Genomic DNA, 13,663 nt, shown 5'->3' with positions numbered 1-13,663 from the left:
TTTTACTGTACTGTACACGTCAACTAAAACTTCGTACACTACACGTACGTGAACACGTACGAGTACACGTACATATAACCCATTTTTATCCAAGTTGGTTTATGGTTTGCTCTCTTTCGTCGTTACTTGGGAAACCTCCACCTCCACGCTGCTTACCAACCGCATCAATCTCATCTATAAATATGATGCATGGTTGATTTTCTCGTGCCACTTGGAAAAGTTCGCGTGCGCGTTTTGCTCCAACACCTACGAACATTTCAACGAAGTTTGCCGTTGAACACTGGATGAAGGGGACATTTGATTCACCCGCAATTGCACGAGCCAAAAGGGACTTCCCAGTTCCCGGAGCACCTGCGAGAAGAGTACCCCGTGGAATTCCCCACTGTCTAGAGGAATGGAAAAAAAAGGTAAAAATACGTGTTCCTCGAAGTTGTTTTATGAACGAAGATAAACAACTTGCTGTACGTGTACACGTACGTGCACTGTACGTGTGGTTGTACAGTACAGTACGGGTGCAGTACATGAACTACACGTGTACCTTCATAAAATATCTTACCTACAAGCTAGACTACAACTACTGTATGTACGAAAGTTCGGAAGTTCGGAAGTACGGAAGTACGGAAGTACGGAAGTACGAAAGTACTTTCGTACCTTCGTACGTATATGTACAGCTGTGTGTAGATCAGATTACACGTACAGTAGGGCTACGTGTACAAAAAGACTCAGCTCTAACCCATCCGGGCAAATCTAGTAAAAAAAAAAGCTGTACTGTACACGTACACGTACACGCACTGTACAGCATTACTGTACACGTACTGTAAAAGACAATTTACAAGTGTACATAAAACAACTATTTCTACGAGTACGACGCTAGCTACCTTCGTAACTAGCTAGCTATTCAACCTTCGAAGGTAGACAAGATGATACCGATACCTTCGAAGATACTGCGGACGGAAGTACCTTCGTACGAAGGTACGAAAATACTTTCGAAAGTACGAAAGTACGAAAGTACCTTCGAAGGTACACGACGACACTACGTGTATAGCTGTATACGCATGGGATGGGTTAGAGCTCAGTTTTTGTGTAATCAAATCTACACGTACTGCACACACGCAGGGGATAAACTTTAAAGTACTGTACTTCCGTACATTACGAATGAAGAATTGATAAATTATAAACTGATAAAATAGATAGGGCTACGTGTACACGTACACGTAGCCTTTATCATACTGTAGGGCTATCATATCAATGACCACAACGTTGTACACGTAGTTGCTGTGAGTACCTTCGTACAACGCGTTATTGTATCATCTTTGTACGAAAGTACAACTTTATAGCTGTACACACTACACAGTACACAGCTACACACTGTACAACAGTTGTAGAAGTACGGTGCGTTGTATTGCAGTATGGCACTACACGTGTACAACTACACGTACATGTAGTGTACACGTACAGGTACACGTGTACGTGTGTAGTGTGTAGCTGTGTACACGTGTACCTTCGAAGGTACCTTCGAAGGTACCTTCAGAAGGTACTTTCTACGTGTGTACGTGTACATCTTCGAAGGAACTTCCGACGTACTTTCGTACGAAGATAGATACAGTACAGTATCTATTTCCGGAAGTACAACATAGATACACGTACACGTACACGTACGTGTACAGCTGTACACGTACGAGTCACGTACGTGTAACGTACGTGTATAAACGTGTACTTCGGGAAGTACAACGTTGAGTCAACGTTGTACACGTTTTACTGTACACGTATGTACGTGTACAGCTGTACACGTACTTCCGGAAGTACGAAAGTACTTCCGTACTTGAAAGTCCGGGCTTCGGTTTTGGTCTTCGTCCGCTACACGTACAGTACGTTGTACAGTACTGTACGTGTACACGTACGACAGACAACGCGTTACCTTCGAAGGTATTCTATTTCCGGAAGTACATACAGTAAGTAACTTACTTCAAGCAGAGGTCAAGCAAAGAGCAAAACTTCGAAGAGTTTATTCGCCGTGTTCATAACGCATCTAGGCGAGCAAGTTCTATCCCGCCTTGTCGGAAACCGATGTCCGACTCAAAAGCAACTGGAATCGAAAGTGGCGCTTTTGTCAACCGTGAACGGCCCGGAGCAGTAAGGTTGCGTTTCTGTCCAAACAGTAACGATCTGCTTTACCCAAAGGAAGACCGCGCCCTCAAGAAGTTGATATATGCATGCCGTAACTGCGACTTCCAAGTAGAGGCTGACGATCACTGCGTTTTTCGCCACTTAGTCCACCACACGGCTGCTGAAACGACCACTGTTATACAGGATGTACGCACAGACCCAACCTTGCCTCGCTCTTCCCATGTCCGTTGTTCTAGGTGCGAAAATGCAGATGCTGTGTTTTTTTCATTGACCACGTCCGAGGGAATGTCACTTTTTTTTCAGTGTGTCTCTTGTGGGCACAAATGGAAGGATGAGGGCTGTGCAAATGATGGATGAAAGCCAATCATTTTTTGTTAACTCTCCAAGATGCGCATCTGATGCTTAGCATGTTATCATATGTGCAGGATGTGTAGACTTGTCCTTGGTTCTTGTGGGAGTTTTGGAAATGTGTGTAGGTATAATAAAGAATAGTAGAAGCGCTGTTACCATGAGATATCCACAAGGCAAACAACGCTTATCTTTTCAGAAGTTCGAACATCCCCCCCCCCAAGATTCACCCTAAAACTCCTCTCCAATGCATTTTTTCAGTAGGGATTCTCTTCATGACGGCGTTAATTAAAACGTCGACCTCAAGGTTCTGTTGTTCACGTTACTTTTATCGTGCTTCAAACTGGACAACTGCAGAGAAAATATCATCGTGTGATCGAGAACATAACAATGTAAACGCACTCTGCTTCGTGCGCTTCTTATACAGTATACGATAGCCGCATTCACGACAGATCACAATATCACCCGGGCGTAACATCACTTCAGATCCGCAATCTGCAAAATTTACACAAGTGCTTAAGAAATTGTGGAGTGCTAACACGCCAGAACTTGTTTTAACTTGAAATTCACTTACCACCGCAGTTGTAAATGACGCCTGTGTTCTGGGCGTAAGCATCATTCACATACATTATATCCCGGAGAGTATCGACAACACTAGGCAGAGCTAGCGCGAGACCTGCGCGCGCCGCAAAATCTTCGGAGTGGACATCAATACGCTTCGTTGCCTACACTCCGTGTACAGCTGTACACGTACCTGTACAACTACAGTACGAAAGTACGAAAATAGAATACTGTACTAGTTTAGCTAGTATCTACAACGTACTGTCTGACTGTACTTCCGTACGTGTACTTCCGGAAATAGATATTATCATACTGTACGAGTTTAGGGTTTAGGGTCAAACGAGAATTCTCGTTTTCTATTTGCCGCTAATGTCACACCTCCGGCCTACGTAGCAAACGTACATGTACGTGTACAGTTACTCGTCCGCGCTTACAGGTAGTCACAAACGCCGCGGACGTCGCCCGCGAAGGCATAAAATGAAACGGAGCGACGCGCTCTTTCACGTGGTGACTCCATCAAATGTGGAAGACACCCTCACAAATTTTCTGCTAAATCCGATACATTTACAACTGCTTCGCTGCCGGCTGAGCTCGCAAATTGCCAACTGACGCACTTTTGTCGCTCGCACCTTACCGTGCTCGCACACCCGAGACCCGTCAAACTCCTAACAGTTGTGTTTTCGGCGCCCGTGCTCGCAAGCTCACTTCCCCCCCTTGGAGTAAAAAATACTCATACAAGTTTCAATGGTCGATCGACCGATAAAGTAAGCCCCCCAAATAAGTCGATCCTTCACAACACTTGAGCACGTATTAATCTACGACTGATTGCCGATACGAGCACAATCTACGACTGATTGCCCATACGAGCACGGGATTTGCCCATACGCGTATGACTATTTAGTCATCGATCCCGAGTTGCCCCTCGCGATATTCGATTGTAGGGATACAGTAGATACTAAAGGTAGTCAGTCCTCTACGTAATTCGAAAAAATTCACCTAAAAAACGTACTCGTGACAAAAAAACACGTACAAACGTGTACGCGCGAACACCCGCGCACGAAACCTATCTCCTTCCTCGAATGAGATCTAAACGGATTTTCTTTTGCACCATCGCGTTCCGGGCTTCAACGCCGAACTTCCTGCGCCGGGGATTTTGCGTTCATGCTCTCTGTCGCGAGAGGGGTACGCAAACGTCGCGAATCGCGATTTCGGGCAAGATCTGCGATTTCTTCGCGACGCGCGCGAAAGTCAAAAAACCCCAGCGTATCATTGTGCGCATGCCTTAGAACTGTAATCGTGCAAAGTTTCGCGCGCAGACGTGCATCGCGCGCGGAGGAGATAGGTTTCGCGCGCGGGTGTTCGCGCGTACACTTTTGCACGTGTTTTTAGTCACGAGTACGTTTTTAGGTGGATTTTTTCGAATTACGTAGAGGACTACCTTAACTACGAAGGTACGAAAGTACTTTCAAGTACTTTCGTACTTTCGTACCTTCGAAGGTAATGATAGCTACATAGTACACGTACATACTGTAACGTTGTACACGTACAACTACGAAGGTACGAAAGTACTTTCGTACTTTCGTACTTTCGTACGAAAGTATCATACGAAAGTACCTCCATATTATATGATATCATAGTTTATGAAGGTAGATATCTACTTTCGAAAGTACTTTCGTACCTTCGAAGGTACGAAGGTATCTATCTTCGAAGCGCGGAATAAGCGCGTACACGTACGTGTACAAGGGGTACGTATTTTACACAAACTACGAGTAATAGAGAGCGGGGCTCGCTCGACCGCAGTATCGATCCGGCCGCGCCTCCCGCGAGCGCGCACCCACGGCGCGGAGCGAGGGCGGACATCGCTCACGCGCCGCGCGCGTCGGTCGAGTTCTCGCGCGCGGTCGCGATTTTCTTCGCGCGCGGTCGCGAGCGCGCGGACACGCGGACACCGCGGAGCGACGCCGCGCGGTCCGCCGGGGGCCGCGTCGCATTCGCAAGCACCAATCCAAATCCAATTCGTTCTCTATGCCGCGTCGACGCGATGTTCCGCCGACGCGACGCCGCGCGTTCGCGAGCACGCTCGCGATGACGCTCGCGACGTTCGCGTGCCTCCTCTCGCTCGCGGACGCCGTGAAGCAGGAAGGGATCTACGGCGTGGACAACGCCCCGAGCGCCGACAGCGGACTCTGCGTCCTGGGGTACGACGTGAATAACTGCGACGAATGCGATCGAGTCCACTTCTTCTGTCGCGAGCACGTAGACAGCGGAGGCTATTTGAACCTGACCAAGAGAGACTGCGTCTCTGTGTTTCACACCAACGTGACGTGTGACTCCGTGGATGAAGCCACTTGGCAGAATCTCAAGAAAAACTCGACCGACGGTGGTTGGCCTAAGATCTACAACGATTACTCGCGACTGCAAACGGAGCAAGGCATCGCGGGTCACGACGCGCGCGGAACGGGATGCTGCGTGAAGAGAGACGGACTGAATGGCGCGCCGATGTGGAACGTCCCCGCCGGCACCGTGTGCGACGCGTGCGTCGACGCCGAGTTCTTCTGCAGGGAAGCGCTCGTCGCGCATCCGAATTCGACAAACCCCTTGGACGTCAACAAGCGGGATTGCATCTCCGTGTCCATCTCGGAAGACGCGTGCACGAAATTGGGGAATAACTCGAAATTGTACGAGTGGCGCGAGAGCGAATGCCACCGCGACGTCAACGGAATAGCGAAGGTACTCGTGGATAACACCGCGCTGCCGGACATGATTTTGCCGTCTCAGTGGCCCGAGGACGACTGCACGTGCAGCTCGACGCACTGGGACTACGTGGGGGCCATGAAGCGCGACTACGCCGGGCGGCCGTGCCTTGACGAGTGCCGCGTGCGTGGGACCATGGAACCGCCCTACGGCTACGCGGGAGCGTCGTGCATTCTCGACGGATTCGCCGACGACAACGACGACGCGAAACAGCGGTGCTCGATCCCCTCGTGCACCGCGGATAGATGCCACGAGAGGCGGAACACGTGGTCGCAGCGCGCAGATAACGCCGTGAACTGCAATTGCACCTCTCCTCTGGAAGTGCTGGTGCCGTGCGTGAAGACGCAGCGTCCGTTCGCGAACGTGGGGGGAAGAGACGCGCTGTGTGGGACGTGGTTCGACGTCGAAGTGGGAAATTTTTCGCTCGATCACCCGTCACCGGATGGCTATGATCATGAAGATTGCCTCGTTGATGATGGCGCCACGAAGATACTCCACCCGGATGCTATCAGTTCGTGCACGTTGACAGCCGCTATGTTGTTGGCGCAACAAAGCCTGCGTTCTGATGTTGCAAACTTCTCCAATCACATTGGTCCCTACGGCGTGAGAATCCTTCTGCACGATAAGTACTACACGGATACTAATCCAACGTTCAAGACGCGCTTCAACGTGCCCATCATGATCCAGGGCACCACCCCGAACGCGGCGATCGTGGGCGAGGCTGTTGATAAAAGTTGCAGCGACTGCGGAGGCGACAATATTATCTTCTTTTTGAAGAGCAACATCACGACTTACGCAAAACCCGGTGATACGAAAGCCCCCGATGACGACAAAATAATACACTCGGATTATAACCGCTCGGAGTATAATTCACATGGTGCTGAGGGCGGTTATGTTCAGTGGTTAGCCAGCGAATGGAATGCAACAGGTATTCATCCCAATTTATCATCCCGGGTGGCGGACAACGAGAAGACGTACGATTATCCAGCGCGGGATGAGGACCCTACTTACGCCCCTCTCGTCTTCAACAACGCCTCGAGGATGTGGTCCGAAGATCCTTTATGTTTCCCACAGGTTAACGGTGTGAATAAAAATGATAATCACTGCGCTTCAGGGTACGCGGCGTTCGATGACTACGAAACGTTCGACCCTAGAGACCTAGATTACACGACCGGTAAATACGCGTTATGGCTGAAGGACCTCACGCTCGAGCGAAATCTCCCATCAGGAAGCGACGATAGCGACAGTTATCAAGCGATCGGCATAGAAATGTATGAAGGCTGGACCGTGAAGCTGGAAAACGTCACTTCCAGATGTGTCGTCATGAACATGGTCACGGGGAGCGTGCTCTTCGTCGAGAACTCCGTGTTTGAATGTGATGATTTAGGGCAGTATGCGCACTTTGTGATGAGCGGGGGTGATGGCGATCGCGAGATCTACATGCAGAAGGGATATTACCACAAGTTTGCGACGACCTTGGAGGTGTCCGACTCGACGTTTACAGGCGGTCAATCGCTGGGAATGAGTGGTAGTATACAATGGGCGGGCGGATCATGGACACGCTTACCTCCGGTTATCGCGCACTTCCAGGATTGCACTTTCACCAGATCGACCGTGGCAATTGAGAAAGGCATGGTGGCGACGTTCCGTGACTGCACCTTTGAGGAGGCGGATAGAGCCGTTTCTGTAGATAGTGCCTTCGTGGCGTTCCAACGCTGCAAATTTACCGAGTGCAACGGCCTGTATGGGGCCGCCTTTAATGGGGGAGGGCAAGACATGAGAATGACTGACCCGGCGATGAACGTGCAGTTCATGGATTCAGATTTCATCGATTGCGAAGCCACAGATAGAGGTGGGGCGATGTTGTTGAGAGAATCCTCTTACGTCATGATGCGCGACTCGAGGATGACCGGTTGTACAGCAGCCATGGGTGGGGCGATCTTTGCGATGGGATCGGGCGCTGGCTTGACCTTGTTGAACGTCACGTTTAATGGGAACGAAGCGTGGGAGGGAGGTGGAGGGGCGTTGGCTCTTACGACCACCACGGATTCCATCAAACCGCAAGAGTACATAACGGCTGTGCCCACGGCGTATGACATCAGCGGTAGCACGTTCGTCAACAATTCCGCGAAGGATGGCGGCGCGATCCTTGCGGCGTTTTCCTCGATCGCGATCCACAACAGCACCTTCACGGAAAACACCGCTCTCGACAGAGGAGGCGCCGTCTTTCTGCAAGCTTCCGAAGGCGGCTCCTTCGCACGCGTCGGGAACGTCACGTTCAAGACTAACGATGCATTTCGAGGCGGCGCATTCATGGTAGACCTCGTGGAGGCGGGCGTCATGGAGTTGCACGACGTGGTCATCAACGACAACAAGGCGATGAGCGCCGCCGCCGGCGCTTACGTGCAGTATCGAGTTCCACGCCGATCGGTGAATGAATACGAGTACACACGACCGTATGACAACGGCGGAGTGGTGTATGCTCGCGTTCCCGGTGATGAAATGGTGCCGGCGAGCTACCTCTTGAAGGACAGGAAACCGTTCAGGATGGTGAACGCGGTGATCACCGATAACGTGTGTCAGCAGCAATCCGACGTCGAACCCGCTCACGGCGGCGGCATTTTCTTCTACCCGTATTACTACGCCGTCACGACACCGACCGCTGGTGATGAGAATCCAGTCAGCGTTGATACGTCGTGCGCGTTCGACGCGGACCAAACGGACGACTTGACGTACGTGGCGCACATCGAGGGAAGCAGACTGGAAGGTAACACCGCGAAGTACGGCGCCGGCGGCTGCATCGCGCTCGCGGAGAGGACTTCGCTAAAATTGCATGACACCACGATTCGAAACTGCAGCGCGAGGTCAGGCGGGGGAATCGCCGTGATGGACGCGGCGTACGTTCGCGTATCGCAATCCGTCGTGGACGTCTGCACAGCGACGGTGAGTGGCGGAGCGGCGTACGGAGAGTCGAATTCAATGATGAGCTTCGACGGCACGAACATCACGAATTGCACTGCGGACGCACTGGGAGGGGGGGTCGCATTAGACGTGAACGCTACGGCTGGCATGACGTCCACGCGGATTCACGAGTGCGAAGCTCGGCAAGGCGGAGGCATTTTTTCCAGCGGCGCGGGCGTCTTCCTCGGCTGGGGGTCGGAGGTGAAATTGAACAGTTGCACGACAGGCGGCGGCGGCGTGACAGTGACTAAAGGGAACGTCGTTCTCGAAAACGCTGCGCTCGACAACAACACTGCGACGAACGGTGGTGGACTCGTCGTGAGCGGCCTCGGAAGAGCGCACATCGCGAACTCGCGAATTCGAAGAAATTACGCCAGGCACAGCGGCGGCGGCGCGAATTTCGACGCGCCCTACGTCAACTCCGGCAGCGGCAGCGGATCGATCGTTCTCGACGCGAGCATGACGTACTTGATCGAGACGAACGCGCTCATCGCAGGCGCGGCGTCTAACCTGTCCGGCATCGTGGGCGGCAGCGCTCGGGAGATCGTGAATTCGACGATTGACGATAACACCGCGGACGTCGGCGGAGGCGGCGTGTTTTGGAGTCATCTAAATCGGAATGGGACAAAGGTGCTCTGCCAAAATTGCGTCTTCTCGGGGAATAGAGCCATGTACGGGAAAAAATACGCCACGGAGATGGTGCTATGGGATTCTGTCCCCATGGCTCAAGCGAACTCGACGCTCGCGGCGATGAGTCAGACGTCAGCGAACGAGATCGCGAACACCGGTAGCGTCTCGAAGGCTACTCTGAGGCGAGCGTTGGATCGAGTTTTGAAGCCCTTTAGAAGCCCGCCCGGGGAGATCATCGACACGTTCGACGTCATCGTCATCGACGGCGAGGGGCAACGGTCGGTCACATCGGGAGAACAGTTTCGAATCGTGTTCACGTCAAAGGCCTCCGAGATCGCCCTTATCGACGGAACCAACGACTTGACCCACTCGGCGAAGGTCCCTGGAAGCGCGGTGTTTTCCGATCTCAAGCTCGGGATGGTAAGGGTTTATTCTTCTTCCTCCACTCTCCCCTTTGTGTCTCTTTCTTCCATTTTCATTACATATGTAGGGTCTACACGTTCGTTTCCATCTGTTTGACTGAGTGTTTTTATTTGCGGGTGTCTCTACTGGTTGGGCATCTCGGGCATGTTTACACTGGTCGCCACGGGAACCTACTTACGTTACAGTCCGAACACGACGACCTATACCGTCAAAGAAACGGTCGATAGACCTATCGAATCGTTGCCTTGCAAATACGGCTCTTATTACGACCAAGGTGGCTTAACTTGTAAGATATGCGTGAAGGGCTTCATCAACTTTGACCCGCAAGCGAAATTCTGCGATAGTTGCCTACTCAAGAAGGGCCTAGTATGTTTCGGCGGGGCGGAATACGAGATCGAGGACGGCTACTGGGTTTCCCCAGGAGCAGCCAACTGCACTTCGTTCGAATGCTTCAGCTCGCGAATTTACGCCTGCGGACGAGCGGACGCGTGCACGACGGGCGTGCACGTTGGCACCCAGAGCTCGTGGGTGCAGGGTTCGTGGAGAAACGGCTCGAGTCCGGGTTCGGTCTCGCAGATGACGTTCTGTAAGGAAGGGTACCTCTCGACCGCGGTTTTTTGCGGGGGAGGAGTCGTCTCGAAGTGCGCGAGGTTCTACAACGTCGATACCGGCACGGGAGAGTGCGTGCGGTGCCCTTCCCGGGCGGGCATCGTCGCGCGGTTTATGATCTTCTCCGTCCTCGGGTTGTTCATCTTGTCGTTGCTCTTTCGGTTCTTATACAAGACGTTCGGGATCAAATCCATGAACGATCCGTTCAACGATACCGGCGTGGACGAGGAGAAGCTCCCCGGCGCGGGAGCGGGCGGGGACAAAAACTCCGCGGCGAAGATCACGATCTTGACCCCGGAAGAACGCGACCTGCGCGAGCGGAAGCGAATCGAGATGGAGCAAGAGCTCCGCGACGCGAAAAAATCGAGAGCGGTCATCTCCATCCTCACCGGGTGGATTCAAATCATGGGTCAGATGGGAACGATGGCGGACGACAGTCTGTCTCCTTCCGCGCTGAAACACGTCACGGACGGACTGAGTTACCTCAACGTCGACATCGTGGCGTTGGTGTCGTTCAAGTGCATGGTCGACGAGTTTTCGTACACCGAGACGTCCACGGATGGCGACGGGTCGTCGATGTTCGGGTACTGGTGGGGCCTATCTGGTTCTCCCGCCTGTTTCCCCTCTTTCATCCCCTGTGTATTCGTTCGTTCCATTACAATACAGTACCAGTCAGTCTGTTCCGTCGGACGATATCGCGACGCTGTCGCGGTGTGTCGTGTGTTGTTCTTCTACAGCTCTCTTTTCTCTCTCAATCTGGCGCCTGCTCGGCCTTCGCGTGCGCCTTCGCCTTCGCGTTCGACGATCGACGATCGGCGCGGCCTTGCACCCAATCCACCGGGGGGCTCTTCATCGCGATGAGTTTGGGAACGCTCGGGCTCATGTCGAGGTCGTGCAGCTTGAAACCCTTGGGCATGCCTGGAGCCACTCTTCCGTCGGTTTCTTCACATATCGAATGACACAGACGCTCTGACACGGACGTTCTCGTCATCCATGACACAAACGTATATTTGTCGATGACTCACCTGGCTTTGATGAATGCACGTATGCGACCTTACGTACTGGTGGTACATGTACGTGACGATGTTATTCCCGATTCTGCTCTTGCTGGGGGTCTCCATCGCGTCGAAGTACAGTTCGATCAAGTGCAAGCTTAAGATCAGGAGAGTGCGTAAACACCTGATCGAGATCGGCGCGTCGGACGACGAGAAGGCGGACGCCGAGGACGACTGCTTCACGGAGATGCAATCGTTTCAGCTCACGCTGTACGCGGTGTTCGGGTTCGTGATCTCGTTTATTCACCCGTCCACGGCGACAGTGCTCTTCAAGGCGTTCGATTGCGTCGAAGTTCACGGACCGCCGGACGCGTCGCCGCGACATTGGCTGAACATGGACATGACCGTGGAGTGCTTCACGCCCGAATACAACCGAAACTTGATCTTTGTGTTCGCGATGATCGCGTGTTTCGTGTTTGGGTTTCCGATTTTCATCGCGTACAGCCTGTACACGTTCAAGAACTCGATCAAAGTCCGCATTCTGGACGGGCAAGGCGACTCGACGGATATCGCGATATCCCTTAGAGAACACGGCGGGTTTTTTGAGATGTTTCACTACGCCGCGGCGAGGAAAGAACGCGCGGCGGCCGGGATGGTGTTCGTCAAGGCGTCACGGATCGAGAAGGACGCGCACGGACGGAATCAAATTCGACCGCTGAAGAAGTCGTTGTTGTCGATATTCGAAGCGTCGGCGAGGCCTGTCCTCGTGGAGCCCATCATGCGGAAGTCCACGAACGACGGCGGCGGGAGCGCAGAAATGGTTCCGGAAAACCGTCTAGCCACCCCCGCGGTGGACGGCGTGTTCGGGATGTTCTACGACGCGTACGAGGACCAGTTTTATTACTGGCAAACCGTGGAGATCTCGCGAAAGGTCATTCAGACGTCTTTCGTGACGATCGTCAAGATGATATTTCCCGGGTTTCAGCTCCCGTACGCGGTCGCGATCTCGACGTTATCCATCGCGTCGCACTCGTACTTCCAGCCGTACGTGGACATTCACAAAGACCGCCTGCAGTTTTACGTCCTGCTCTCGATTTGGATCGTGTTGTACGCGTTGTTCGTGCGCGATTACAACGGCTGGAGCGGACTCGCGTTCATCTTGATCATCTTCGGAGCGCTGGTGCTCGCGATGATACAAGGCGGGAAGGAGCTCTACGCCGCCGAGAACGTGCGCGTGCGGAGACAAATCTCTCGGATACTGGGGAAAGTCAGGACCAAGAAGGGCGGCAAAGTCGCCCCGGGCGGCGGCGCGGACGATTTCGAAGGCATCGCGCCTCCGGACGGGGACGGCGATGATCCCGTCCCGATCGACGCGAACAAAGCGACGACGGAGCCTTCGTTCAAACTTGAGATGAAAGCCCTTCGCGCGCAGCTCTTGGCGCAGCAACAGCAGTTGTCGGAGAAGCGAGAGGCGGCGGCGGTGAAGATACAAGCGGTGCAACGCGGACGACTGGCGCGAAGGAAAGTCGCCGCCGCCGCCTCCTCCGGGGCCACCGCGCCAGCGGGCGGGACTCTCGATCCCGCGGCGAGCGATCTAGGGATCGACGTGGACGCCGCGAACGCGGAGGATATCGCCGCGGACGCGAAGGAGGAGGAGGAGGAGGTCGCGGAGGAGACGACCGACGTGCCCGCGCCCGCGTCCGGGGGTCCGGGTCCGGGTCCGGTGGTCGAGGGTTTCATGAGGTATATCGGCCTCGGACGCGTGCGCGTGCACCCCGGGGAGGACGTCGCCGTCTCCGCGGTCGGGACATCCGTCGGGACGCCGCGTCGGAGGCGGACGTCGCCGAGGCGCGAGGACGATGCCGACGACGCGTCGCCGCGCTTTTGAGCCGCCGGCGCGACGGCGAATGGTCGAGCGAGAGCGCGCGGCGCAAGACACGTTGTACAACTACGAAAATAGATACGAAAGTACTTTCGTACTTTAGTACGAAGTACGAAAGTACAACGTTGTACGAAAGTACTCGTACTTTCGAAAATAGATACGAAAGTACGAAAGTACTTTCGAAAGTACAACGTTGTAGCCCTACGAAAGTACAACTACTTTCGTACGAAAGTACTTTCGTACCTTCGTACGAAGATAGATATTCTTCGTACTTTCTACACTACCTGTACGTGTAGTAGGTACGGAAGTACGGTACTTCCGGCGGCCGCCTCGCGAAAAGTCCTCTCGCCGAGGAGAATCGGCGACGACGACG

General features: G+C 53.4%; 5 protein-coding genes across 5 annotated transcripts; 3 read left to right on the top strand and 2 right to left on the bottom strand.

The window, feature by feature from the left end:
- Nucleotides 1-91: 91 nt before the first annotated feature.
- On the bottom strand, nucleotides 92-376 carry MICPUCDRAFT_8681 (uncharacterized protein; the record flags this gene model as incomplete). The annotated part of the gene is made up of 1 exon (XM_003055860.1): nucleotides 92-376. A coding segment is annotated over one exon (285 nt), but the record flags the coding sequence as incomplete, so codon positions are not given.
- Nucleotides 377-2,033: 1,657 nt separating this feature from the next.
- MICPUCDRAFT_64136 (uncharacterized protein) lies at nucleotides 2,034-2,632 on the top strand. Its single transcript, XM_003056256.1, is given in 2 exon segments — nucleotides 2,034-2,426; nucleotides 2,428-2,632. Coding segments are annotated over 2 exon segments (465 nt in total). The 5' UTR covers nucleotides 2,034-2,067; the 3' UTR covers nucleotides 2,534-2,632.
- A 171-nt stretch (nucleotides 2,633-2,803) lies between these two features.
- Nucleotides 2,804-3,094, bottom strand: MICPUCDRAFT_55164 (uncharacterized protein; the record flags this gene model as incomplete). The annotated part of the gene is made up of 1 exon (XM_003055859.1): nucleotides 2,804-3,094. One exon carries the CDS (start codon nucleotides 3,092-3,094, stop codon nucleotides 2,804-2,806), a length of 291 nt encoding a protein of 96 aa, XP_003055905.1.
- A 2,441-nt stretch (nucleotides 3,095-5,535) lies between these two features.
- On the top strand, nucleotides 5,536-7,897 carry MICPUCDRAFT_64135 (uncharacterized protein; the record flags this gene model as incomplete). Its single annotated transcript, XM_003056255.1, has 1 exon — nucleotides 5,536-7,897. A coding segment is annotated over one exon (2,362 nt), but the record flags the coding sequence as incomplete, so codon positions are not given.
- An 872-nt stretch (nucleotides 7,898-8,769) lies between these two features.
- Nucleotides 8,770-11,676, top strand: MICPUCDRAFT_64134 (uncharacterized protein; the record flags this gene model as incomplete). Its single annotated transcript, XM_003056254.1, has 2 exons — nucleotides 8,770-9,801; nucleotides 9,937-11,676. 2 exons carry the CDS (start codon nucleotides 8,770-8,772, stop codon nucleotides 11,272-11,274), a joined length of 2,370 nt encoding a protein of 789 aa, XP_003056300.1. The 3' UTR covers nucleotides 11,275-11,676.
- Nucleotides 11,677-13,663: the final 1,987 nt, after the last annotated feature.

The sequence above is a fragment of the Micromonas pusilla genome, assembly GCF_000151265.4.
Source record: "Micromonas pusilla CCMP1545 genomic scaffold MICPUCscaffold_2, whole genome shotgun sequence".
NCBI lineage: Eukaryota > Viridiplantae > Chlorophyta > Mamiellophyceae > Mamiellales > Mamiellaceae > Micromonas > Micromonas pusilla.
The sequence above is the reverse complement of the archived record's forward strand: the minus strand, read 5'-3'. Positions and strand labels throughout refer to the sequence as shown.